The sequence below is a fragment of the Temnothorax curvispinosus genome, unplaced genomic scaffold (assembly GCF_003070985.1).
Source record: "Temnothorax curvispinosus isolate PA1 unplaced genomic scaffold, ASM307098v1 QBEX01001821.1, whole genome shotgun sequence".
In the NCBI taxonomy this organism is placed as follows: domain Eukaryota; kingdom Metazoa; phylum Arthropoda; class Insecta; order Hymenoptera; family Formicidae; genus Temnothorax; species Temnothorax curvispinosus.
The window spans coordinates 2,250-29,577 of NW_020211601.1; the positions used below are offsets into that span (position 1 = coordinate 2,250).

General features: G+C 39.0%; 1 protein-coding gene across 3 annotated transcripts; it reads left to right on the plus strand.

Annotated features, from left to right (window-relative positions):
- Positions 1–27,322, plus strand: LOC112468641. Of its 3 annotated transcripts, none has more exons than XM_025037922.1 (10): positions 1–96; positions 542–1,394; positions 14,238–14,494; positions 14,971–15,369; positions 17,290–17,543; positions 18,924–19,035; positions 22,342–22,496; positions 23,524–23,577; positions 24,649–24,923; positions 25,968–27,322. In XM_025037922.1, exons 2-10 carry the CDS (start codon positions 935–937, stop codon positions 26,333–26,335), a joined length of 2,334 nt encoding a protein of 777 aa, XP_024893690.1. In that variant the 5' UTR covers positions 1–96; positions 542–934; the 3' UTR covers positions 26,336–27,322. The 3 variants fall into 3 exon arrangements, with proteins under 3 accessions (XP_024893690.1, XP_024893692.1, XP_024893691.1); XM_025037924.1 differs by having other exon boundaries at positions 23,493–23,577; positions 25,968–26,222; XM_025037923.1 differs by lacking the exon at positions 23,524–23,577.
- Positions 27,323–27,328: the final 6 nt, after the last annotated feature.

Genomic DNA, 27,328 nt, shown 5'->3' on the forward strand with positions numbered 1-27,328 from the left:
TTCAGGCAAAGAAGCCTCGGATACTACCGACGATATAGTCCGAATCCCTTAAATCTTATCGCAGCTCGTCAAGAACAATCACCAATAAAATATACTGTAAGAATGGCCAATCCGAATAATCGATTTAGTCGATAAAAAAATAAAGTGAGAAAAGAATATGGAAATATAAAAAAGAATAAAAGGAATTGACAAACATCTTTATCATTATTACACGACGACTAAATGAACAATACGTAATAAATCAACAGATTGATTTTTTAGAACGAAATATTTAAATACTTGATTGTTGTACATTTTTTATACCGAAAATAATCTCGCGGAAAGAACTTTTATTTTATTTCTGTTCATGTTAAGTCAGCAACTTATATATACTGCTCCGAAACAACAAATAAATAATTTAAGAATAAGGAAATATATGAATAGAAAGAAGTTTAGCGGCAATTTATTTTTTATATTCCGTGCTGTTCGTGAGAAATAAAGGATTGCCCTCAACCAGTCGGAGAAACGCGATCGAAAATCGATTATTCCTGGCCGTTTGCAGTGCATCGACGGGGCGCGTTGGCGTGGCGGAAAAAAAACAACGACGGCGATAACGCGGTAGACGTCGCGTCGCACGCGCGACACCCGGCGGTACATCGCGGGGGCGACGCATTAATCGCTCAGAAAGAAAGAAAATCATGCGTCTCCTGGCCGGCGCCGATACCGTTCCCGCACGCAGCATCACCGAGGATGTATCGCTGGACAGCGATGTTGGCTCGCGCGGATCCGAGAAGTGCGGCGGCAGCAGCAGCAGCAGCAGCAACGGCAGCAACAACGGGTGTAACAGCGGAATCCGCGACGGCGTCGGCTACGCGAGCGGTTACGACCGCGGCCAACGGTACAGCAACGGCAGCAACAGTAGCAATCACGGCTACGCGAGCGACGATTTCTGGGAATGTACGTCTTCTATCCGGCGGACGAGCTCCTGCGTATCTATGAAAATCCGATTCGGCGGTCCGTGCCATTGACTGTCAACGACGACGCAGCGGTAAACGTCGTTTACGAGGATATAAATCAGCAGCGTTATCAGCAGCAATCGCAGCAATCGCAGTCGCATCAGCAGCAGCGAATCGTCGTCACGAACGACGTCCGCAAGCGCAAGGAGAAAAAGCGAGAGACTAGTCAGACGGCGGCAAGCCGGAGGCAGCAGCAGATCGTGCGTAACGGCAACGGCGGCGACGCCGGTAAGAAGGAAGGACGACGAAACGAGGAGCAGCAGGCCAGGACTATGCAAAATAATCGTGCCACCGGCTCCGAAGAAGCCGCCAACCATCCCCTCAAGGACCTCACGCAGCCGAGTCTCAACGAGCCGCTCAAGCAGCACAATGGCGTCGCGCTCAAGCTCGTCCAGACGGGTAAGTGCATATGCGTTTCCGTGATTCCGCACGTGGTCGAGCGAAATCACGTTTAGCGAAACTAAATTCATCTAGCTCGATATGTGTTGTCATTTTTAAAGCGGAACTTAGAAACTCATCGATTAAAATACTAATCGGGATCTTGATCGAAACTTTTCTCAACGAGCTTTCTGTTCGTTCAAAATATCATTTCACATTTTTATATTTAATAATAAATCATACATGCGTTATCGAACGAGACGTGCATGGAGACTAGTGGAGTAAAGTAAAGGAAGGAACTGCGTATTTTATCGAGCTTCCAGCTTAGCGGAAAAGAAATATGTCTTATACAAACTTAATTTTCCGAGAACGACGCGACGCACGCACAAAGAATTGCGCTTCTTTCACATTTTCCCCGAGCGTATCTTTCCGCATTCTTTATTCCCTTTCCAGGAGACTAATATTCGCATAGCTAAGTTATCGTTGCGCATAATGGGTAGGAAATTTGTGAACTGAAAAATCGGTTGGCCAACGATGGCAACGATTCGGATTATCCATGTATTTAATATACGAAACCATATAGTCGTAAATCGTATAACTTCTTGTTGGCAGCTTCAAACTTCTACGTGAGTTAGCTGTTATAGAGTATTACGTGTCTCGACTTGGCAGAAGTTTAATAGCCGTCGAGCGAAGATGGTTTAGGTTAAATCGGTAAACAGTATACGCGGAGAGATGATATAATGGTCTTTCTCATTACACAGAAATAATATACATATGTGATTTCGATTGTTAAACAATATTAACTTACTTGTGCTGAGAATTGAAAGTCAGCACAGATATTTCTTACCCATCATTAAATATACTACAAATTGTTAAGTAACTTTTAAAGTCAATAATGATCAGTATATAGTGACTCAAAGTTTGATAAACTAGAAATCGATTTCACCTTTAACGAGAATGTCGAGAGAAATGATTTGTCATAACTTTTAATAACCAAATTAGAATCCTATTAATTTATAAGTCCCTCTCGAAGAAATTGAACAAAGAGTATAAAGTTTCGTTATCAATTTGTATTCTGTATAGTTGGCGAAAAGCAATTTACTCTCAATCACTCACAACATAAAAGCTATTAAATCCTCGACATTTTATTATGAGAATTCTTGTCTCTAGTTTAGTTAAGGAATCCGTCATTAGCGAGAGCAATGAAGTGCTCTATATAAAATGTTGAGAAAATAAAGTTTGTATGTGGGGACACCTTTTACTTAATGTACCGCTATATAGGAAACCCAAGATACACCCAAGTTGGGTCTGACGCGGGATTAATTAAAGTTACTTGTTCTCGTTACCTGCATCTTTCTGCGAATATGTCACCTAAACAATTCGTCATAGCTGACCTTTTTTATCCCCTCCTTCCAATCGGTGTGGTTCCACGGCTATGAAGGGATCAAGATTAATTAGCAGTTGGAAGTAGCGGAGGCTAAGTAGGGTTGGCGAGCCTATTACTCCACTGAACTCGTGGCTATCGGTCTTTGTCACTTGCTGTCCCACCTGACCTATCGACCCCGATCTCCCGAACTGACACTTTGTCATGGAAACTTATGGAACCCTCCCTCTCGTTCGGGCATAAAACCGCGATAAAATCAGATTGGGGCAAGTATCGCTGAACCGTGTGGAAATACGGTCGAAATCCGGCGAATCGCGCCGAGGGACTTATTCCTCTGATTTATGTACCAGTGATCGCGCGTAAGTCGCGAGCAAAAATACAGAATGTTATACTTTATCGAATGGTATAGAGACTGTGTCGGCCTGTAATACTCAATAAATATGTATCCTGTGATAAAAGACTTGCAAGGTTCCAAGTACCAAGACACGGACTGAAGATAAGAGTCAAAGGAATAAAAAATTCCAAGTAAAAGTGCATCTGCAAATCATTTATGTTTGCATTTGAAAAAAGAAAATAAAAGATGAACAAGTATACACACGCACACCATCTTGGTCATTTCTCCAATTCACGGTATTCATGATGTTTTGATAATGATATTATGATAATAAAGATGCCTCGTAAGAATGAATGGCAGGCTTCTGGTGCGCTAATGGCTATGTAAAGTATATTATTCTGTTGATCTGGACGCGAGATGCGGCCGTCTCGTTTCCAAACACATGTACGGTAGAGTGAGTCATTTGGTATTATCCCGTCGCGTCGTTCGACCGTACAAATTCGAATATCTCCGATGAACATTGCGCGTTCTCGAGGAAATTCCGCGAGCTCCGTTTCGCAGAAGCGCAACTCTGCACACAAGAGCTCGTTACCGCGGTATAAATAGATCTTCGCCTCGTAGCGGATTTTAGAGTACGTGTATGTGTAGCGACCTCTCTCTCTTTCTCTCTCCCCCCCCCTCTCTCTCGCTCTCTTTCGTCAAACGATCTCTCGAGGCTATCACGTGTGCTGACCTGGATGTTTATTCGGTTCATCGGCGCGGCCAAATATCGTTGCCGCCTGGTCTGGCAATCCGCGGACGGAAGCACGACGGATTCGATGAAATGACATTAATCGCCGCGTAAACAAAGACCGGTGCCATCGCGCTAATATAGCGACCGCTGTCGAATTCTGTTTTTAGCCGGCCGTTTAAAAATTAAAGGCTCTGCATCTCTACCCGAAATAGTGACCTATCTCCGGGGGCGACTGCAATTAAAAATAAGATCAATAAGGATAATTGTATTAGTGAGACTAGGTAAATGCGGACCGCGCGATATTTATCCAATAATATAATCGCTAATTATCAATTTTTACATAAAAAAAGGAATCTCTAATGTCCATGACATTTCTAACAATGTAGATTTAACTTTAATCTCGGTTTAGTTGATTTTTTATTTTTTTTCTAGTTTTGAGAATTAGAAAAAGATAAAAAGTAAGTTAAACCGAGATTATACAGTTAATCTGCATTGGTAAAAATGTATATTAATCATCTTCGTATGCTGAACAAGATGCGTGACAAAAATTTGAATAAATTTCAAGACGTCTAGTAGATAGGTATAGATACTCAATAATTATCGTTTTTAACGATTCCGAAGTATGACAAAGTGACTCATTAATTAATTAATATTTTATTAATTGCCAGATTTGCATTGAATTTATTCTCTTATTTATGATAGTATTTAATTGCCTTTTGTCTTTTCAAATGATGTCATTAAGGATCTTAACATCTGTACAAATGAATATCTCGATCATTATAAGATACTAGCTTAAGCTACACGGCGTTGCCCGGGCTTCTTATATCTATATAGATATAATAATTTATAAAATCAACTAACCTTTGTTAATTATTACGCAATGCTTTACTTATATAATAATACTTATATAACAACTAAACTTAAATTGTCACAAAGTGTCAAGGAGATAAAATCAAGGGAAGGAAGTGGAATGTCCAGGTTTCACACATGGTAGCCTACATTTTCCGCTGGGGTTTAGAGAGTAACTATGCAAAATTTGGTCTAGATCTCTGGTCAAAGGGTTTAGGAGTTAATAGAAAACATACAGACAGACATTCTAGTATATATATAGAATCCAACGTCACAATCATCCTAATTGAGCCTAAACAAGAAGACATAAAGAAGATAACTATAATAATATGCACAAACAGGGAAAATCCAGTCTTTCACAGTCCCAAACAGATTTCTATTTTCGATCGTCAGTTCAGTGTTCATGCAAATTTTAAGAGGACTGACAGAGACGTGATAGAGCGTTGCTCTAGAGCAAGTTTATAGCTCGCGTGACACCGGGCGATCGGGTTCGTCGAACCCGCGAGACTCAGGGTATCAAGGTTGCACCCTTGGAGTCACGAAGGTTATTACTCTTTGGCCTGCACCATCGGACGAGTCGATCGCCGGCCGGTTAGTCATAATACGGTTTGACCGAGCGGAATCCCACATCCCGCGCTTTCAAAGATGAGATCCCGGTCATCTTTTCCCTAATTGTCGTGTAACCGCGTACGCGCGGACATAATGGTACATCCAGAAAACGACGTGGGTCATATTTTAATAAAGGAAGAAGTCTGGTTGCTATGGTAACTGCGAAACGAACAGAGCACGCGGCCGGCCAGCCAGCCAGCGAGCCAGGCAGGCAGGCAGGCAGGCAGGATATTGATTCACCCCACCTGAATTCAGGTCAACCCCTGCAGACTAAACGCCGTTTCGCTGTATAACGCGGGCTCCTCCATTTCTATCGCGCTCGTCCCATCTCGCCTTTTTCTTTTATAATCAACGCCCCTTTCCCATGGAAGCGCGTGCTAAGCGCGTAACGTTTTGTTATTGGATACGGTTTCATCCAGGTAACTGGGTGTTTAAAAGCCTTTGCCCGCGTCCCTCGCCCGCTGCGCCACATCGCCCTCGCAGTGCGCGCTCTCGACCGAGAAAGTTTACGCTGAATCATTAAACAATATCGATCTGTCGCGCACATTCCTACCCACTGACAAATTAGCTCGAATTATTATAGTGATAGGCTTATTATTGTTGCATACTCTTTCTTTAGTTCTGACATCGACCAACAAACTTCATTTCTTTCAGGATTGTGTAGAGGGATGCAAAATTTCTTCTTATATATTGTTGAAACTTTACGTTTACACGCATACATATACTTACATACGTATATACACATATAGTAACTTTAGTAATGATTTTTCAAAAATTTGTTTTACAAAGGATTCGTATTCCTCTCTCTTTATGATGATAAAGATATATAATTGAAATAAAAAAATATTAGAGATATATAAAAAACTTGTTTCTTCATCGTTTATCAATTATAAATTTTTAAATATAATCGAAATATAATAAAATCGTTATGAATTCCATTACACATCGTCTTTTCTCTTTTGCATTTTATTCTCAATCATTCAATTTCGAGATCGTTATTTAATTATTTTCAATCAAGATCAATCTTTTTCAAGTCAAATCGAGTTTATATGAGTATCCATGGATATACATATATGTATATATCAGTCAAAACGCACAAGAAACAATTTCTACGAAGTAAATCCCATATCAAATAGAATTCAAGCACATGCAACTTTCCGAGAATCTGTTTCTATTTTCTTCGGATCAGCCGTCTTATTCTGATTTTGAAATGCATAATAATTCAGGAGAATATGAGTAAATACATTTCTACGAATATGCCTTTCAATATGCGTCGATCAAACGTGAAAGTGATGGCAATTTCTTTGGGAAATTCTATATTACGTAAAATAAAATTCGCATGGCATTTTAAAACCGTTCCCATTTTCTCCGTCGCAATCGTCCGATTTCAATCTTTTTTTTTCCATTTTACTTTCGAAAACTCATCGCGTGATTGTAACGGCAATAAAGGCGTTCGTACAGCTTTATCCTATATCATTGCGCGTTACCAGCTGCAATTTTTGAATTTTTTACGCGCCGATATTGACGTTCGCCGGCGAAGTCGAGCACAATTTTTGCTGTCGTTAGTCTCGCCGTAACCGGAGATAAAAGTCCTCTTTGAGCAAAAAAACGACGCAAGGTCGCTCGTGGGCGAGCAGAAATGCAAATGTGGCGGATGATACCCCAGCGATGTTTATCGTGGCTCCGATGCTTGTAACGTGAGATATAGTTGCGAAAGTGCTGAGATATTCTTATATGTCGACGCAATACTGACGTATGGAACGGTAAATGTGAGCGACTTCAAATTTTTCTCCAAACTACATCCAACTTTTCTTGTCCAAATCGTACTTCTTTGTTAAATCCGGCCCTTTCGACAACTTCGATTTACGTCGGTGAGTTTACGGAACGACGATGACAGTGAAAGGCGCGTATATGTGTCGAGAGAATACAGATCTCGGCATTACTCGCATTACTCCGTATATCAATACCGCCGCACACCTGCGCCATATTTGCGCCGATCTACGGTACCACGAGAATTGAAGTAGTACTTATTCTACCTTAAATTTTTAACGAGCGCCGAGTCTTAACTCCTTTATCCTCTCTCAAATCGATGATCGCAGCTCGCGGTCAGCGATTTTTGAAGCACGCAATTGTTTCAACTGATATTATACACAACGTATTATATAAAGAACAATGAAAATTCGATACAGACGAGGCTGTGATTCTTATCTTTTTTTTTTTTACGTGGGTGAAATCTTCAACTATCGGGATTTCTGGTTGCGCCGGAGCTAACCCCCAGGTTTGGTGATTCTTATCCTCAAAGAACTATATTTCATTAAAAAAGATTTCTCAGACAGAATAATTATAAAGGTATATTCTGTACTGTCTTTTTCTAGGTAAATAAAATAATATTTAGATTATTTCTTTTTGAAATGTATTTTTTAAGATACTTCTTTGAGAGATCACATACTTTTACTTTTAAACATCCACATTTCCTTTTTTAAGAGAAAAGATATTCTATATATAATATATGCAAGAGAGAGAGAGAGAGAGAGAGAGAGAGAGAATATATAAAATACGAAATTAGAAATTTTAAGTTTTAAAAGTTAAATTTAAAAATCAAATTTTAAAGTACAAAATTTTTTAAATTCTTAAATTTCTAATATTTAAATTTCTAAATCTTAGAAAGAAAGAAATTTGGAAATTTTGTAATTATGGAATTTCTAAATTTAAAAATTTCTGATTTAAAAAATTTTAGATTTTAAATTTTTAATTTTAGTAATTTAAAAAATTATATTTCATATTTTAATATAAAAAAACGTAGAGCGCGCTTGTATAAGTATTATATATATCTTATATATATAATATGACTGTGGATGGTATTAATACTTTTTATAACAATAAATAACAAAATTATTTTCTCATTCTTATAAAATATACCAGATATCAAATATAATAGAAAACACGTACAAAATTTTTAATGATAACTATCGTCGACTAACGACGAAGTTCGACGACGAATCGTACGAATTCAGCATGCAGGCTATTCGTCGCGCGGTACGCCTCACCAAACCCGCAAATAGGCTCGGTGGACGATAATGGGGCGGCCGCTATTACGGTGACTTCAATTAACCGAAATTCCTCGGGCGAGAAAGCACTACCGCCGCCGCCGGTGTACACCGTGTGCATGTGTGCGACGCAACTTTTTTTTCCACGCCCGATTTGGAGCGCAATCGTTTTGCCGGGCTGACGAAAGTGGAGCGCCGTGGACGGTGTGGCGCCAACTCGGATATTTTCCGACGAGCTCGGTAGTCTCTCCGCGGAGAGAAAATATCTCATTTCCGCGGACAGAAGAATGTTTTCTTCGTTCGCTAAATTATTTTGTTACGCGCTACGTTTCGTGACGCAAGCTATAATACCGGAAAGATCGAGAGCGCGGGAAAACAAAGGGTCAAAGCGGAAATAGCTTCGGGAGTTTAGTCGACGACGACTTTGGTCGTCGCGAAGAGAGTGACAAACGCGAAACCGTGCTAGAGGAAAACGACGTTGCTCATACGGAGCTCAATTTCCTCATATTGCGACCATAATACGAACACAAACGTTAAATAATAAGCTTAATCACGAGTTGAAACAGATTCGCGGGAGGACTTCCAATTGTCTGCAGAATTCGAACTGGAATGAATATTTATGACAAAACGTGCGTTCACGTGTTACGTGATCGATGTTCCCTCAATAATCTCGTGCGATTTATGCATATGTATATAACGTAACTATTCCATCAGGTTGATTCCGATGAAAACCAATATTACATAACGTACTGTACAATATTATCAATTATAGACTAATATATCGTATATGCGAATATAGATGACAAATAGTATTACACGTCGCAATATCAGGTAACACCGCAATACGATACGTTGATTTCGAAATAAATAAAAACGTCAAACTATGGATTTATGTATATGCGAGTACCTACAATTTTTTTATGTGTGACAAGATACAGGAATTATACAGGATAAATCTGAAATAATTGTCAGATTTTAGCGGAATATTATTCTATTCATTTTAAGGATAAACACAGATTGTCATGCAATGATCACAGTTTTTAAAAATCTTTCGAATTGTGCTAATAACGCTAATATTATGATAGTATTGTTATATTATTGGTTTTTTAATACCGTAATATTATATTTAATTCCGAACCAAATTCGTCGATACGCAATCTCTGACGGTAGCACTCTGTTTAGTTTAAAAACGTTGGAATTCCCGTATTATGCATGCGTCACGCGAAGTTCCTTCAGCAGTCAGGCTTTCGTGAACGATGATTAAACGATTAAGCAATCTCCAGGGCGCTAATGTAATCCGCTAACGCGAGAGATTAGCGAACAAATTGCGTATTATACGGGAGATCTCGGCTTTCCCCCCCCCCAAAACGGTAATTTCCGAAACAGGAGCAACTTAGGCTAATGCGAATGTCTTAATGAGGGGCGATATTGCGCGCGTGTGAGGTCCTTCCCTTGTTCGTGCCGCTTAAATCAGTATCGACTGATGAAGGGGATCGCTATAACCCCCGTTATATCATAATTCCAGCGGATTTGTTTCTCGGATATGTCACGGCACGCATGATGCAAGCTTTGACGCAACTTGACGCATGGCTATACATTTGCATAGCCGCATAAACAGGCTTATGCTCGTTTATTAATATGTAATGCGTTTGATGCGCGCGACGTTGTTCGAAAATTATGCAATGCGACCCTCCCTCTACGATAATTTATTTATACACCGTCTTCTCGCAGTTCCTGAAGTTTCAACGTGAAACATCTTGATAACGAGTTGAGATTGTGTTATGTAAGTGAAATTAAAGTTGATATTAACCGAAAAGCTCTTAAATGAGAAGGATTATAAAATCTTTTTAATAAAAATGGAGTATTTTAACAATCTTACTACGTTGAAATTAACTGTTGCCGTTTTTCAGTTTTACAAATTTTTTGTAAATTACTAGAAAGATACTTAATTATGACATATATTTTAATTACTTGTTATAGAAACCTACTCGTTCTTATTCTATTATTTGACTTTTACATAACTGGTTATGTAACTGTTTATTACGTAACTCTACGCATATGTATACTGATTTATTCGCTTTATTTTTACGAATTCCTGTTTATTCCAAACAAACAATCTATAGGTATATCAAATATATCGATTTTTCCTTCGTCGAACGAAAGACATTTTAATAACGACGTCTACGACAAAAGCACTCGGCTAAACGAGAAATGTTCACAAAAACGGGTCGGATTACCTGACGGTAGGTAACCCTCTGGCAGAGCGGGAGAGTTCGGAGGCTGTAGAGCTCAGCTCACCTTATTGGATTCCCGGGTTATCTTGGCCCAGTTCGAGAAATAATGCCACCCGGTCGAGTTTTCCCTTCGTTTGTTTGAGTTGTTTGACGAAGAAAAACGATATTCGCCGCCGCGAACTCACGCTGCGCGCCGGCAGTAAGGTTGGCAAGGATTCCTATCTTCCGGGTTCCCCGTTCGTTCACGAATTTATCGCAAACTTTCGCCGGGAAAATTGCGGCATTGGATATCGTATTAATACACAAGCGCGTCAGAGGTATAGATAAGCCGATTATTTGAACGACCATTTTGTGTGTTATACCGTCATATCTCTCTCGCTCCGTTTCTGTTAGGCCGAACGTGTACCTATATTTGCCCACGAAACATGCTTTTTCTGCTCACATATTTTTATTGACCGCGGGTTGACGGTAAAAGCTCCAATGTATTTTCGAACACCAAGTTATCGTAACGAGGCGAAATGTAAACCGCAAGAGGATTGATTTGGGCAATTTTATATTTTTTTTAGTAGTATATAAGTTTGATACTACTTTTAAACTTAATAATTCGATTCCGATAACGAAGATAATTATAGCGAGATTTATTCATACACGATAATTTTACAAGTGCAATTTGCTACTGGAACTTGTTTGACTCCGATTAAGAAACAAAAATATAAAAAAATAATGTGTTCAGTACTAAATAAATCTTACGAATCTTAAGCATTTTGTGATAAGATTCTCCCTGCGAATAATGAGTTTATATAAACATCGCTATAAAGAAAAATGTTTCTCGTCGGGGTCTACGCGCATACAAGTCCTGACATTTGACGCACACCTGTAAAAGAAAGATATATTCTTTGACAGATACGTGCTTCCCTTACCAAAATAATAACAACGCGTGGACGAAGATATATCGCAAGTAACGACAACGTGTTTCTCATGGCCGTAAAATATTTCTTGATATACCTGTGCGAGCGTCAGTACGCATTTATACCGTGTGACGAGCATTTCAAATAATTCAAATATAAAGTATGAATGAAATATATGGAAAAGATTACCCAAATATAAGAATACTCGAAGACATTTAAATAACAAAAATAAAATTCAATAAAATCATGAATTACTTTATTATTACTTTTTAAAGTAGGGGAGACCGAGGCTAGTTGTCACATTTTTCAAGTACTAATTTTTTAAAAAATGTTAACAATATTTTATAATATTGTATACTACTTTGTAATGTAGCTACATCCTTTAGGTGTAAGAAAAAAAATATTAGACTTGTATATATTTATACACAAAAAAGTTATTTAATTCTAAACAAAACCGCGCAGATGTGACAACTTACCCCATACCCAGGGTTGATTGTCACATGACTTTTGATTGAGGATTGATTGTCATGTATCTTTGATGTAGAAAAAACATATGACAAATAGTTCCTGTTTTAATATTTTATTAAAGTTAGTGTCAGTTTTTGGTGAATTTAACTTAATAATATACATGAATTAAACGAAAAATTAATAATTTTCATAAACTTTGTAATATAATTCTCATAAACTTAGAGTAAATGAAAGATTAATAATTCTCATAAACTTTGTAATACTTTCATAAACTTTGAGTAAATAAAAGAATAATAATTCTCATAAACTTTGAATCCTATCTCATTTGAGACAACTTACCCTGAACGGTTATTTTGAACAAAGAAGATTATATTTATAAACTATGTTGCAATGACGGTTAACTAAATACAGGACAAAGTATCTAAAACTATAATAGATCTTATGACCAAAAAGAAATTACGACTAGTAATTCCAAAAACCAACGGAACAATAAAAGTAAAGGCAAAAAAAATTTACTCACGACCTCCAATTTTTAAAAAGTGCTCGTAAATATTACATGCGATGTTTTTGAAACGAGCTATTTCGTACACCCGACTAACACGATAGAAGCAACCTACACTATAAAGAAGGAACTAAATATTCCACTCCAATCTATTAAGTGAGATGTAAGCTTTGTGACAACTTACTCGTGTGACTTCTAACCCCAATCTTCCCTAAAAGATATTTTTTTTAGAACGTTCTTCTTATTACGAGAGTTTTTGATAATTAGTAATGTTATATGTGGCTCCATTAACAAAAGCACACAAATTTCAAATATATTTAAATATGAATGTAAATATTTTCGGATATCTAAGTTAATCATTTCAATATTTTAGCTAAATAACAAACCGTTAATACCGCGATTTATGCTACCAATAAATAATAATCAGCATACTATGAATATATGAATATATGAATATATTAAATGCTAATAATTATTATAATATGATAATGTTAAAATAATATCAATATCTAAACCGCATCATCTCGTTGCTATAGACTATAGATTAAGGAAAAAGTGTTTATTACATATTTACGTATAGTTGAGTAAAAAGTTCGCATCAAAGTACTTTCCTTATTACTCCATTCTGATCGTGGTCCCCAAAGTAAATTACATTTCGCCTTTTCGAAACGCGCGAGATTCCGATAAAGAGGCGGTTCATCGAAGCGAGGAAATAACCCGCGCCAAGAAGCATAGAGAGATCCCACAAAGGGCTGGGGCGCTATCATGACGATAGTGATAACGACGCGAGAGAGAATCCTACACGCTCTTTGACGATCTTCCCCGTCGTTTCTCGACCAACGAAGAGGTCATTCGGATCGCCCATAAAAGGATATTTCAAAGTTCTCCGCGCGGGGTATGGGATAAGACGGCGAGAATATTGAATTCACCACGACCAAATGCCACTCCAGATACGTCCAAAATAACGTTTACCGAAGCCGATTTTCCACCGACGTGGGTGGAAAGACGCAAAAGGACGTAATTTTACTTTTGACCGCCAAGCCTCTTTCTCTCGGGACGTCGCGTCGCGTCGGTTCGGATGTGTCAAGACTTGCAACGACGCCTTTGACGAGCAAATCGAATCGACGTAGACGGTAAAGGGCTGCAACCGCGTCGTTGCACTCGCGAGCGTTGAATTTGCCGTCGTGAATTGCGAGGCTCCATTGGCAGCTTGCCAAGGCAGATCTTTCGGTTACCGAGACTCGAATCGGAATTCGAATTTCCGATTTCAGTTTAAATTGTTTATTTTTCGGTCACCGGGATTTGTTCGTAAAATATCTTATATTTTAAGACTTTAAAAAATAACTATTTGGAATTATTTAGGTAAAAACATAGATGTTTTACATACATGTCTAATACTATAGATGTCATGTAAAATTGTATATAATTTAACAATGTTAATAATATTTAATGATTCGTTACTATGAACTTCTAATAAAAGTTACTATATACATATAATACTCAATATACAAATGTATACAAATAATGTACAAAATATATCTTTGTGATTAAATTTCCTTAACTTTCTCAAAATGCACGATAAAAAACCTGCCGTTTCTTCCAAAATTTATGTTTTCTAACATTTTCATAATATTTTTGCGTAATACACTGACTATTGATTTATCACAAACGCAAAATTTTCGCTTCGAGGAGCCAAGCCTCACGGTTTGCCATATTTATTTGGGACGCCGTTCTCCACCCATCAACACGTAACTCCCTGATTAATGTTTTCTTTTGTGTGTTCCACGGGAGTGTAGTCTCCGAGTTCGCCCAGGAGTTGGGCGCCGCGATGGAGAGCCACTCGGCGAACGTGCGACGTCTGGTCGATGAATTTCGCAGTCGATCGGGCGACTCGAGAGTCGATGTCGGCGGTATGCGACGTGTTTGGGAAAGTTTGCTGCGGCAGGTCGAGGCGGACGCAGCTTCTCACCTCGATCTGGCCGCGGTGCTGCAGCAGCAACTGTCGAGGCCCACCTTAGAGGCGAGCTTCCACCGAAAGCTGCAATCTAGGAAGGTGAGCCTATTTTTTTTTCTAAATTTGTAAATTCATTCGTAAGTAAATTCCGTGAAATTGATGAATACCGTGATATTCCAAAGTAATTTCATTTGGCGACACAACTCGTTATACACTTACAATCTATCTGTATAAGCATTTCCTTTTACCGTGACAATGTGTTAACACCCGTATTGTCATCTTGCGCGATTACAATTGCTATTTCAAACTATCAAAAGACGCTTCGATTGCACCAGGTTCTCGACAAAGTTCGCGTTGCTTAGATATCGAGTCACGGGAAGAGACAAGTTCGCCGCAATTGCCGAACGCAGACGGTAAAGTTTCCCAAGCGACCCATTCGATTATTCGATTTCAACGTTGCGCGTTCCGAATGGCATTTCAATCCCATCAGGGAGCGTCTGTCTCTCCGGGTCGCACCGTCTAACCCGATCTCTCGCGTCCTATCCAATCTATAACGTGTATACCGCGTTTCTCAGGTATTCGCCCATCGCGACGCTTACGAGCAGGTAGTTAGCAAGACGGAGGAGAAGCTGCAGCGTACCAGATTGGATTACAAACGCGCATACGCCGCGTTGTTAACCAACGAGGCCGGCGGCGGCGCCGAGCAGGAATTGAAGCGCGCTTACTTTGAGTCGCACAACGCCTATATTCTGCAGCTACGCGCCACCAACGCTATTACCGAGCGCTATCAGTCCCATTGTTTGCCGGGACTGCTCGGCGAGATTGCGGAGGTCTACGAGGAACTTTGCGGACTGGCCTGCAAGTGCGTCGCCGGGACCTCGGACGCGGCCGGGGAACGGTCCGGCGAACAGGCGAAACGTTATCAAGCCGTGGCCAAGGAAGCGCAGGCGATTGTACCGTCGAATGATCTACAGGTACCCTACGTTCGCTTTCTGAAAAGAATTGTTGAACCCGCGAGATATGGAAAACGCATATCCGAGCGCATATGCTTTTCTGTCTTCTTTTTCGTTTCGCTGCAAAATGTCTCAGGTGCTCCATTACGATAAAAACAAAAAGTAGTAAACAGTATATAGTTGTTAGCCACTCTACAATAATTGGCCACATCTTTAAAAAATTAATGATTATAAAGAAATACTAGTAAAATGTTTTTAATTATAAAAAAATAATAATTCTGATATTTTTGTATTTATAATTAAAAACATTTTAATAGTATTTCTTTATAATCCTTAATTTTTTAAGATGTGGCCAATCATTGTAGAATGGCCAACAACTGTACTGTTTACCCCTACTTCTATCTTGTTGAAAGATATAACGTGTGAAACATGTCCCTCCTTCTTGTCAGAGCAGTATCTGTTCAAATCGGCGGTTGCAGAAAAAAAAGATATGCGATTGTCTTTAACTTATCCCTCTTCCGCGAGGTCAAATCTCTCGAGTCGGCGACATGACGACGGCGAGCGCGTCCACCGTGTCAATCTCGCAGCTCGATACGTCAATCGGAACCGATCGATCGTGCGCAGATATACGATGCTCGACGACGATGCGATTGTACGTATTCCGGATATATTGATCACGCAAGAGCAAATAGACGGTGCCGGGGCATATATCCAATTTCGGGATGGTGAGGTATCCGATGGCGGATTACAATCGTCGGTATTCGGTGAAGAGAGACTGAAAACAGGGCCGCCTGATTAAAGGCCGGTCATATTCGCTGTGCGGCGGGGCACGTGTCCAGGATATATTGGCCGCTCGAGATCACCGGACGTCGCGCTCGTGTGTACGTGTGTTTGCGCGTTACCGTGTACCTATGTGTACGGTGAGTTAACTTGTTCGGCTGACCAAACGCGCCGGCATTCACTGATTTGTCCTCCTTGAACCCGTCGGTCGATCGCGGGCCCTCGTCGGAAATACCGGTTTCGCTTAAATGCATGATCCCTGTCTGCGTCGCATTTCAAGAGATTATTAATGCCGGAACGATGACAGTGACACGACGAATACTTTTTTTTTTCGGAATTTCACCTCGCGTTGACGGTTTTAATTCGAGATCCTTGATTTGTGACGAAAAGAGACAGATATTAAAGCTAGAGGTAATACATGTCCCACATAAATTTACGAAACGTGCTATGTTACATTATATGTACATATATATATCACACATTATATCATTCTATTTTCAATTTACACCCAACTCTCTTTTTACGCGGTTTTTCTACATAACGCGGGTTTTTTTTTTAATTTTTATAATCTCTCATGTACATGTACAGTACAAACCTTAATTTTAATTCCTAATGACGAATTAGTGAAAATTTTTCAATCGGACACATGTGCCCTCATATTGTCATGTTAAAAAAGCGAGCAATTCGCGAGACAGACTATATTTTCCAATCATTGTTGTAACTCCAATCATATTTCAGCAGCTCGGTTGTCATTGTCAATCATGATTCGATTTATTATTCATTGTTAGTTCAGCTTATTCTTCAAACTCAGTCATGTAAACAGCTTTCAAAACAGCGTGCGCATATTTCCCCCTTTTACAAAGTTAGAAATCATTATACACATAGCACATACACTTTCAACCGAAGAGGGTGCGCGTATTAAGTTAAAAATTCAGCGCGATTGTTTCAGTCTAGTCTTTTTTGATAACATTTTTATACGGTTTTTCCAAATAAACGCAAACGCGTATCTGTCGCGTAAAAAGAGTCGGATATTCAGTTATTTCCCTCGCGAATATATATTTTATCCAATCCCGTCTCACTCTATTTCATTTTCGTGTTCGCCCCAGTTATGAAACGTAATGTCAAATAATTTAAAGAGGCGAATATGTAACGTTATTTAAGACCTTGGCGCGAAACCTATCTGTGAACGCGACGCCGCGGAAGCCGCCGCGACGTCTGTACGTCGCGCCGGCACCACCCGAGCAGATACCAATGGAGAGAATCAGTCAAATGCCCACGCTCAGGGACGAACTGGTACCAACGGGCACCAGCACGCTCCCGCTCATGGAGGATCTCAAACGCGACTACGACGGTCTCAACCTGGAAATAGGTCGTCTGCAAGACGCTCTGGACGCTCTCGTGCGAATGCAACGCAAGTACGTACAATTATTTTTTATGTAACCGCGTATTTACTCGTAACTCGGCGAGTAACGAACACAACAACGTATTAGTCTGTCCAAAGCAGGATTACCACTCATCCCGATTTTACCGAGACTGTCCCGATTTTTCATTATTTGTCCCGCATCCCGGCGGGATGACAGCCGGAACGCTAAATGTCTTGATTTTTAGAGAGCAGAAGTTTTAAATTATTTTGACAGTCATTTTGTGACTTTGTTTTTCCTATGTAAGCAGAAGCTTTAACGTAAAACCGATATCCCTTACAGAAATTTTATATTGTAAGTGATTATTTGGGCTAGTGATTGATTACTTTATTTTGAGTGTTAAAAGCAATGTTTTTAATGCTTTTAATACTCAAAATAAATCATTAATTGCTACTCAAATAATCACTTACACCTTACAGTATTAAATTGCTGTAAGGGATTACTAAAGATATTTATCCACTTTTGATCAACACTGAAGATATCAGTATTGAATCTACGATTTATCAATTGTTGTATCCTGTACTTTGAGCATTCCACCATCTAACGCGTTTGTGGAGCGAGTATTTTCCTATATCACTAAAATGGATAAATATTAGAATAAAAGGCCATACTAATGAAAAGATAAAATATACTATATGCATACTTGTAAATGTTTCTATTTATCAAACTTATTCCCTTCTTTCCCCAATTAAAAGTCCCGATTTCTGTTAAAGAAAAGGTGGTAATCCTGGTTCAAAGATAATTTTTTTTTAACACGTTGTCCAATCAGTAATTTTTATGTGACTTACGATGTACGTCACAACAGAATTTTTATTATTATAAATATATAATGATAAAATATTGTGTATTAAATTTTATTTTATATTGTGTCTAGTTATTGATGCTTTAGTTAGAAAGCGCTGGTTAGAAATGACCTACCATGGCAGTGAACGTGTTAATTGAAAAATTATACACGTTAATTTATGTAAAAAGTTAATTTTATCTTTGTGAATTTTCCCTTTTATTAAATTGGATTTTTGTTTTACATTTTACGCTAGAAATTTTTCATTTCTGTCAAGTTAATTATAATTTATTATAACGTGACAAACTTGTGAAATGTTTGAAGAAGATATGTATAAATTTTATTATTATTCGTATTATTATGAATATATTTTTTTCATTAAGTATGTTTTTATTACCATTTACCTGAGCGAAAAGGTTAATCAAAATTGCTCTTCTCGACTTTCGAATATTTGTTACCTTGATAGCTATATTTTTCACCCGGTAGCTATATTTTCGGTCGGCGTGGTAGCTTGCATGGAAATACGTCAGTTTTTTAATCTTTTAAGAAGAAAAACACGGGGATAAGAGTTATTTTATCACTTCCCATTGCAGGAGCGCCGAGAGTAATCTTTACACGAAAGTAGCCGAGCTGCAGGAAGACATTTCTCTGAAGCGCCTCGACCTCGGTGTGGCGCAACTGCGTCTAGCCGCGGTGCAAGCACAGGTATGCAAGCACGTTCTTTGTTCTCCTTTAGTTACCGCCATATTACGCAACGTCCGTCGCGGACATTTATTACTTTATTCGTCTCTAATCCTGACATGCCGCATCTATCACTTTATTCATCCCGATGCAAAAAGCGTGTGCTCGTATTTATCATCCGACTTGCGCATCTCGAAACGCGATCCCGCAAGCTGTACGCCATTTATCGCAATAACACGGATTATATGGAAAATAAGATATACATATTCAAACACAATTTTTTATAAAACTTGCTTACGGAGCAGTTTACAGCAATTCTAACAACGCGCAACGTGCGCGAAATACAATATGTGTTGCGGAACAAGATTTCAGGTTAAATTCTAGAATAAATAGTCATATATTAAATGCCTCTATGTTCTCGACCTGAAATTGATCAGACATCTATCCTCCACGTTCTCCCCCATTTCATCCAATTTGTCCGACCGCGCGTGGCATCGAGCCTCATCTATGTGCAGGGATGGATGCCACCAGTGAAGAACTGCTCAATTGTTCGCACGTTATTAACTTAAAATGGAAATCGTGCACCATCCAGAATTGATAGAAAAAAGGAACTGTTAAAGATAACGAAGTCGCCGGTATTAATTACCAACCTCCCAAGTAACTAATTAATGCGGTAATAATTGTAAACTGATACGCAATCTCACGTTTGCAAAATAATTACGTTACTTTATGCTTTATGCGGTTATAAATATCACGAGCAAACCTACGTTCGTTATAATGTTGGAAAATTGGATTTATCTTCCCACGGGAAATTCAATTTTGTCAATGCGTTCCCAAAATAGATCAATTGCACACGATGGTGTAATTCAAAGAGGAAAACTTGATTTATTTCGAAAAGAGGAAACATTGTTGCACATATAATCTGAAGAGGATTTTTTTAAATTGTGGCTTGTAAGATAATTTTGGCGCACGAAAAAAATGACGTGCGCAGGATCGCGCGCGCATACTACAGGGTTCGCGGACGCGGTCTGCCCGGCCCAACGAATTCGGAGGCGCGATTTCTTGATGCATGTGTAACGTTGACAAATACGGACGGCTCACTTTCCAAAAGTTTCCCAAGTGGGAGGCTCGTCTGTGGCCATTCACTGGCAATTGGTCATTCACTGATGCGCTTTAGCCTAAACGCCGGATAAATACTGACGCGCGCGCAATCGCGCGACATGCGCCTTTGCAACTGGGTCATCGGCGAGCACGAGCGTCTGAAAATCCATTTCTGGCCTCGTCGAGAGAGTCCGTCTATCCAGGTCAGGCGAGCAGGATCGTTGCTGTCTGGCCGCGCGCTGCCGTTTTACCGCTCCTCGTCGTGTAATATCGAATCGTGATCGCGTCCAGCCCGAACGATGGGGTGGACTACGTTACGCACGCGAGTCGTTAGTATTTTTTTTTCTTCTGGTGAATTATTGTTCCTAGCACGCTAGATCGCGAGGCCCAGGGATGCCGCATGATTCAGTGGACTCGCTCGACGAATAGGCCGCCCTGGTTGGAAAAGTGCCTAACAGTGCTCTTGATATCTATTGTTATTAAGAATATCAGCATTTGGCTATCTGGTGATACTATTCCAATGTCGATACAATATTGTTACTTATTGATTTTCGTTACACTCTAAATTAAATTTACCGTGATTTTACCGTTTAACAGTAACATAAAATAAAAAAACTTGAAAAATGTATATTAATGTATTAATCAAGTTTATATAACGATTATACGAACACGGGGACGTTATGTTATTAGACGGATAAGGAGTTATTCATTGTGAAGTCGAGCACAAAGAGGCTAATGTTGCGGCGGTGAACAATGGCCGAGTATGTTCTCAATGACCACGCGGGATCAATGAAAGTTGACATGCACGTATTGTCAATGAAAACATTCCCGCAGTTGAAAACGATCGAATCGTGGTGATAGATCCATGGAAACATTTCAACCAGAGCGGTGTATTGACGCATTTTCATCAGGCTAGCGTGTGTTGCTAAGCGCGTATTACGACAGAGATGAAACTCCTAATCGCGCAACGAGAAAACTTTATCCCTATATCCTGTATAAAGTACAAAAGTGCAGTAACGTAGCTCGGTATAATCAGTTTAAAAGCTTATGAAAGAACCGTTCTTACATGGTTTATAAATTATTTTTTAGAGGGTTAGGGTCGATAAGAAGGGGTAATTGTTGTTTACGTTGAGATTTATATGCAGCAATTATTGGCGACTATCAATTTCACTTATTTAGATTAAAAATACCCAAGATTTTGAATTGAAACGTGCATGCATTCGTCAAATCGCCAGGTTCGCGCGTAAATTAAACTCACGTAATCTCGCTATCTTGTGCGCAATCAATATCCGCAAGACGGCATATGTAATATAATATGATAACAGCAGAGGAGTCGCTGGGATAATACTCCCCACGTGGATATAGATTAAACTCAATTTCAAGTCACGTGTCTGTAGGGCTTGCTCCTTACTCATTCACGGGGACGCATAAATGATACGCGAATTGATACGCAAAGAAGCGTGAATGTCGTGATTGTCGTTTAAGGGTGATTCTGTGTGCAACGGTAATGGACTCTTCTCTTGTTCACGAAGCGTAAACTTATGCCGTACTCATAGTCAGCTTCCTTGAGTAAAGATTCCTTGTTCCTCATTCTACACTTCATAAATTTTAAGGTTCCTTGATCGATCAAGGAAGGTTAATGAAATGTAGGATAAATAATAAGGAACAATGGAATCCTTATTCCTCAAGGAAGGACTATGAATACGGCTGTTCGTACAGAACGTCCTAAATCACCTTTGCATATGGATTAATCGATATTAAGTCCATAATTCCTTACTGGAAATTTTTTTCACGTAATATCTTATTCATAGTGATTTTATTTTCAATTTTAATTATTTCGATAATTAAGCCTTGAGGTAAAATTTTGTTAAGATCTAATTCAACGAAATTAAATAAAATAAGTTTTAACATTTGCACATTTCGAACTCTTTTAAGTCTTTTATTTTCAAAACTTTAATTATTCGATACTTTTAGATTTTATTTCTAAAAATAAAGAGAATATATCTCAACATTAGAAAGGCATTATACATTTCACAAAAATAATAATAAACTTTTCCAGAAGTTAGTTGCTACAAGAAAAATCGCGGAATAATTATACATGCATTAAATATATTATATTACATATTATTAATGTAATTATTAATGTAATTATTAAATATATTATTAATAATTATTAAAAATGTGTTATACATAAAAATATATATATTTTCTATGAATTGCCACCTACAGAAAGAACTTTTCGGGGGCGGGGAAGCTGGTCAACCGGATGGAGTGGCCAGTCGGAAGATGTCGAACGGTTCAACCGGAAGCCCCAAGCTGAAATGGCTGAAAGCGTTCAAGAGCCTAAAGACCAGTTCGCCCACGACACCGCCGCTGTCTGACAAGTGAGCTACTTATTTCCTTTCCATTTATACCAATTTCCACCACGTGCATGCCGCGAAAAACCCCGACAAAGTTTCCGACGCGACGAAGATGGTTTTCTACACCCGGGCGACCCCCGGGAATTATATATATTTTATTCTCTATATGTACTCTTCGATACAAGTCCCGGAAATGAAAGAGGATCCACTTTTGCTTTTTCGAGTTAATCCGACATTGATTGTTTCATCCGTGTTTCTCTTTGCTAAATTTTGTTTCGCGACGCTCAGTAGAGAATAGCGCAGCTGGATGCACTCGTGGGATGCGCAAATTGAAATTCGAATACCATCGTCACCATCGAAAGGAAATAAAAACATGCAATGATATATAATTCGAAATTCTACTTCAAAGAGATGTACCACTAAAAATCATAACTTTTCTTCTATGCTCTCACATAATACATACATATTTATATTAAAAAAAGAACTGTTTTTTGCGAATCCTACGTGACGTATGCATGAGCAAATAAAATATAACGAATGCTCTTCAAAGATTAGTTATCGCTTCATCGTGATGTAGATAGATAACTCTAATTCAACGTTGCCTTTTCCATCCGTTATTTCAATAGGGAATTAGAAATTTTCTCGCAAATTTCTAGAACGTTAAACGTTAAAATAGGAATGTAGTCACCGTAGCACTCTTATCCTATATCGCTGTATTAATTGAATTAAATGCGAAAGTTCTGCAAGGAAAGCTTGTGTTTGTGTTTCGCAAACAATTAATTCGTCAAACATTTCACTTGCAATACGATAACGCCGCCATCTCGGAAAACAAACGGCATAGAGCAAATAAAGTTTTTCTTGCTGCACTTTCGCACACCTATATAGAAACGATGTTGTCAAAGTCAATTCTCAAAGACGAGACGTTCGAGTTAATATATGCTTTTACTTCCGTGTGCTTTGTAAGTTTCCCAATTAGGGGAACCATAGACGTTAGACGAAAGGGACTTTGAATAACCGTAGATACTGTTTTGCGAATGCTCGACTAATAAAGAGGAAAGCAGGCAACCATGTACCACGCAGTTTCCACCGTCGTCACCATGTCCAGGTAAGTTTCCGATTGTTCGTCAACAGTTGCCATTTGCGATTCTACTTCTGACATTTGAAGAAGGATATTATACTTGAAGCGTTCACAACTATTTACTACACTGAGAAAAAAATGTTCTGGATTTTAGTAAATATTAGTTTGCATACAACTGTGACTCTATTTACCAAAATAAAGCAAATTTTCCTTTTTATTAATATATGTGTATTCACTAGGAAAAAAATATACTAATAAAAAGGAAAATTTTCTTTATTTTAATAAATGGAATCACAGTTGTATATGCAAACTAATATTTACTAAAATCCAGAACATTTTTTTCTCAGTGTATTTATAACAATCGTGAGAGAGATTTATTCTTATTTCTTAAACTAGCGCCAGACTATGCGCAATTCGTGACTCATATAACGTTCGTGAATAATGTGGAGGAAAAATTCGTCGACGATTCGTCATTTGCACTGATTCGCTAGTCAAGCGGTTTTTTGACAAAGTTCAAAAGACACGAGTCATCACGAATCAATCCATTCGTGTCGCGCTATATACTACACGTTTACAATTCATGCTATCAGTTCATCAGGTAACTAAACATTTATACTGTTGGATGTTGCTGAAACTGGCCAAAGTAACCACGAACTAAGAAATGACGAATTACGAATTACGAATGACATACTGCGAATCGCGAATAGTGTGGGAGATTTCCACTAGCAAATAACGAATCTAAACGAATCGCGCATAATCTGGTTAGCTTTAGTCTTATTATTTATTCTCACATACTAACAGACCGCATTGAAATCCCTGTTAACAGAGTTTTCTGATTTTCCTTGTCTTCCGACCTCAAACTTTTGTTACTCAATAAAAAGAAAAGAGGCGCATTATGCGCGACATCGCTATATTGATGTTACTTTTTGAATTTAATTCTCCAGACAAAACAAAATGTGTATTTTCCATTTAATTTAATGCACTCTTCCCGCAAGAGCACGTATGACGAACGGTAATAATAGCACGCATCGCAAGAGAGCACGCCGACTTTCGCGAGACCGCGAGGAACCCGGTGAACAAGGGAGATTGCTTTCGCAGGAAGAGCCTCGAGTCCGAGGGCGGGCACACTTGGCGCGAGTACACGTATCGCAAGATCACGCCGTGCGACGCGTGCGGGCAGGTGCTGCGCGGCCACAGCCGCCAGGGCGTCCGTTGTCGCGGCTGCAAGGCGAACGCGCACACGGACTGCATCAACATGGTGCAGCCGGCGTTGTGCCCGAGTTTGGCGCCGAAGAAGGGCGGCGGTATACCGCTTCTACGACGGCAAAAGACGCAAGTGCCCGCCGACGAGGTGCCGGCGTCGTCCGAGCACAGTGAGTACCAATCAGAGATCGACGAGATCCATCACAGAGACGCGTTTTACTTTCCCTCCTGCCCACCCTTTCTCCCCGCCATCAGCGACAGCTCTCTCATTGTCGAGGACGCTTTGTCGATGAACACGAGGGGAACCGGTCGATTTCCCGATAAGCCCGTTATCTCCCGCCGATTGGATCGGGGATCTTTCTTTTTTTTTCCCCTGTATTTCCGCGGGAGAACGTCGGGTTTCCCCTTTATGCATGACGCGTAGTTGAAAATTGTTAGAAATTCATCCGGAGATATACAGCCAACGCGGGAGGATTTTTTTTCCTCACAATTTCTCTTGTTCTATGTCCAGCGACGAGTGAATGGATTCGCAAGGAAGAACAGTGGAACTCGAGAAATAAAAGTTATTAAAATGAATTAAGCACCTTCTTATGCGCAGGAAAATTATTCATTAAATAATTTGATAGAATATGAATTAGATTGTAGCTTCTTAATCTAAGAATTTTTTAATATTCTCGGAACTCGCTGTACAATTCCATTCATTCTGCTGAGATTGTGATAACTGTTATACATATATTAAAAAGTAGTGAGAGAGTAAAATGCTCGTCCGTGATATACAAAGTTGGATTTGATACAGAAAGTAGTATTTTTTACTGTCGACTGAAATCTGTCCTGTCTTTCTTTACAACTCTGCACGACATATTTATTTTTAATTCTCAAGATTTTATCATGAAATATCGAGTAGTGATAGACATAAAATTAAGATTTTCTCAAAGTTGTTGATTCATTTGAAGCATACATATATCTCTCTGCACTACGATTTAATTCGCGAAGATTATTCGTTCGTGCTGTTGCCAAAGCCGCTATATCCGTTTATCGCGCGCCATCTTTTATCATTTATCAACGCCAAACGAAAAAAGGGAAGAAGAAGACAGATCAATGTGAGAAAATTGAGCAATTGACTGAGCCCGCGCGACTCGAAAAACCATCGCCGTCCGAATAAGTTCGTCCGGTGCGCTTTTGCATTGCTGTGTCTCTTTATCTCGTGTGGGCAGACGTGGACGCCATATACCAGGTGCTGAAGCAGGCAGGCGAGATCCGTGGAAACTCGACAAACTCACCACCTACGCCTCCCACAGCAGAACATCCCCCCTCCGGTGCAGCACCTTCGTCAGCGAGGGCCTCCTCCCATCCCTGTTCCTCGTCCACCTCTGGTAAGGCGCACCACCAAGAATTCCTACCGACCTTGGAACGTACGTCGGAACCCCGAAAATTTTCCCACGTACAGTGGCGGATTGCGTGCCCGACATTCGCCGGGATCTCGAGACGAGGAGAAGCTCGTACCTCATATTCCAGAATTTCGTTGTCGGACTTTATTCTCTTTATATCGTTATTAATTTTGAATTTTGTTAAATTTTATTAAAAGTACAGTAATAGGTTTTTTTCAACCATTTTATTATATGATAATAAATAAGAAGTGCTTCTTATTTATTATCATATAATAATCTGAAACTAGAGTTTTTAGTAACATATCTCGAATAAGATTTTTGAGTGTAATCCGTCACTGGGAAAAATTCATAGAATTCGATATCCAAAGCTATAGTTCAATTTTGACAATCGATACGCTTGTAAAGCCGAAACGTGTCGGAATTATTGGGGCATATCTCTCTATCGACGTAGTACTGGAGCAACATATTTCTCGAATGTGTATCTTATTTTATCTAATCTAATAGTAAGTTCGTATTTAATCGATATTTAATCTATTTTTTTCTGTATAATTCTGTACCACTATTCCCCCTGTACACTAGAATTTTAATTTTAATTTTGTAAACTGAATAGTCTCCCTTATTAAACTGTAAAAAAAAAAAAAATAACTTTTAAGTTATTATTTTTATTCTTTAGTGTATCGTAGTCATTGTTACTGTAATACTCAAAAGAAGATAGGAATATAAACTTAATATAATAAATTATATGTGTATAAAGATCTTATTGATAAAAGAATTGAATTATAGAAACCATCAAATGCATTCAAAATTACCTACTTTTTTTCAAAGAGAAGCAATATGTGATGTCTCGAATTTTCTATACCTTTATAATACTTCTATTTCATATTCTTATCTTCTCGACTACTAGTTAAGTTGCTGTTACATGTAATTGAATTTATGTATGTATAATTTCTTTTTAAGCACGTGTATATGTGTGTGCGTGTTTAATGTCACCCGTGCTCCAGTACTGTCGGTTCCAAGGTCTAGAAGTCATTCTATGTGTTTATGTAAAGCCGCTCGTCTTCAGGGACATGACTCGTAAAATTCGTAATCTATCGATTCTTTAATGTTACACTCCTTTCTTCTTCTTCTCCTTCTTCTACACCCATTTCTTTTTCTACCGCTCTGCTTTTCTCTTCTTTTCTATTCTG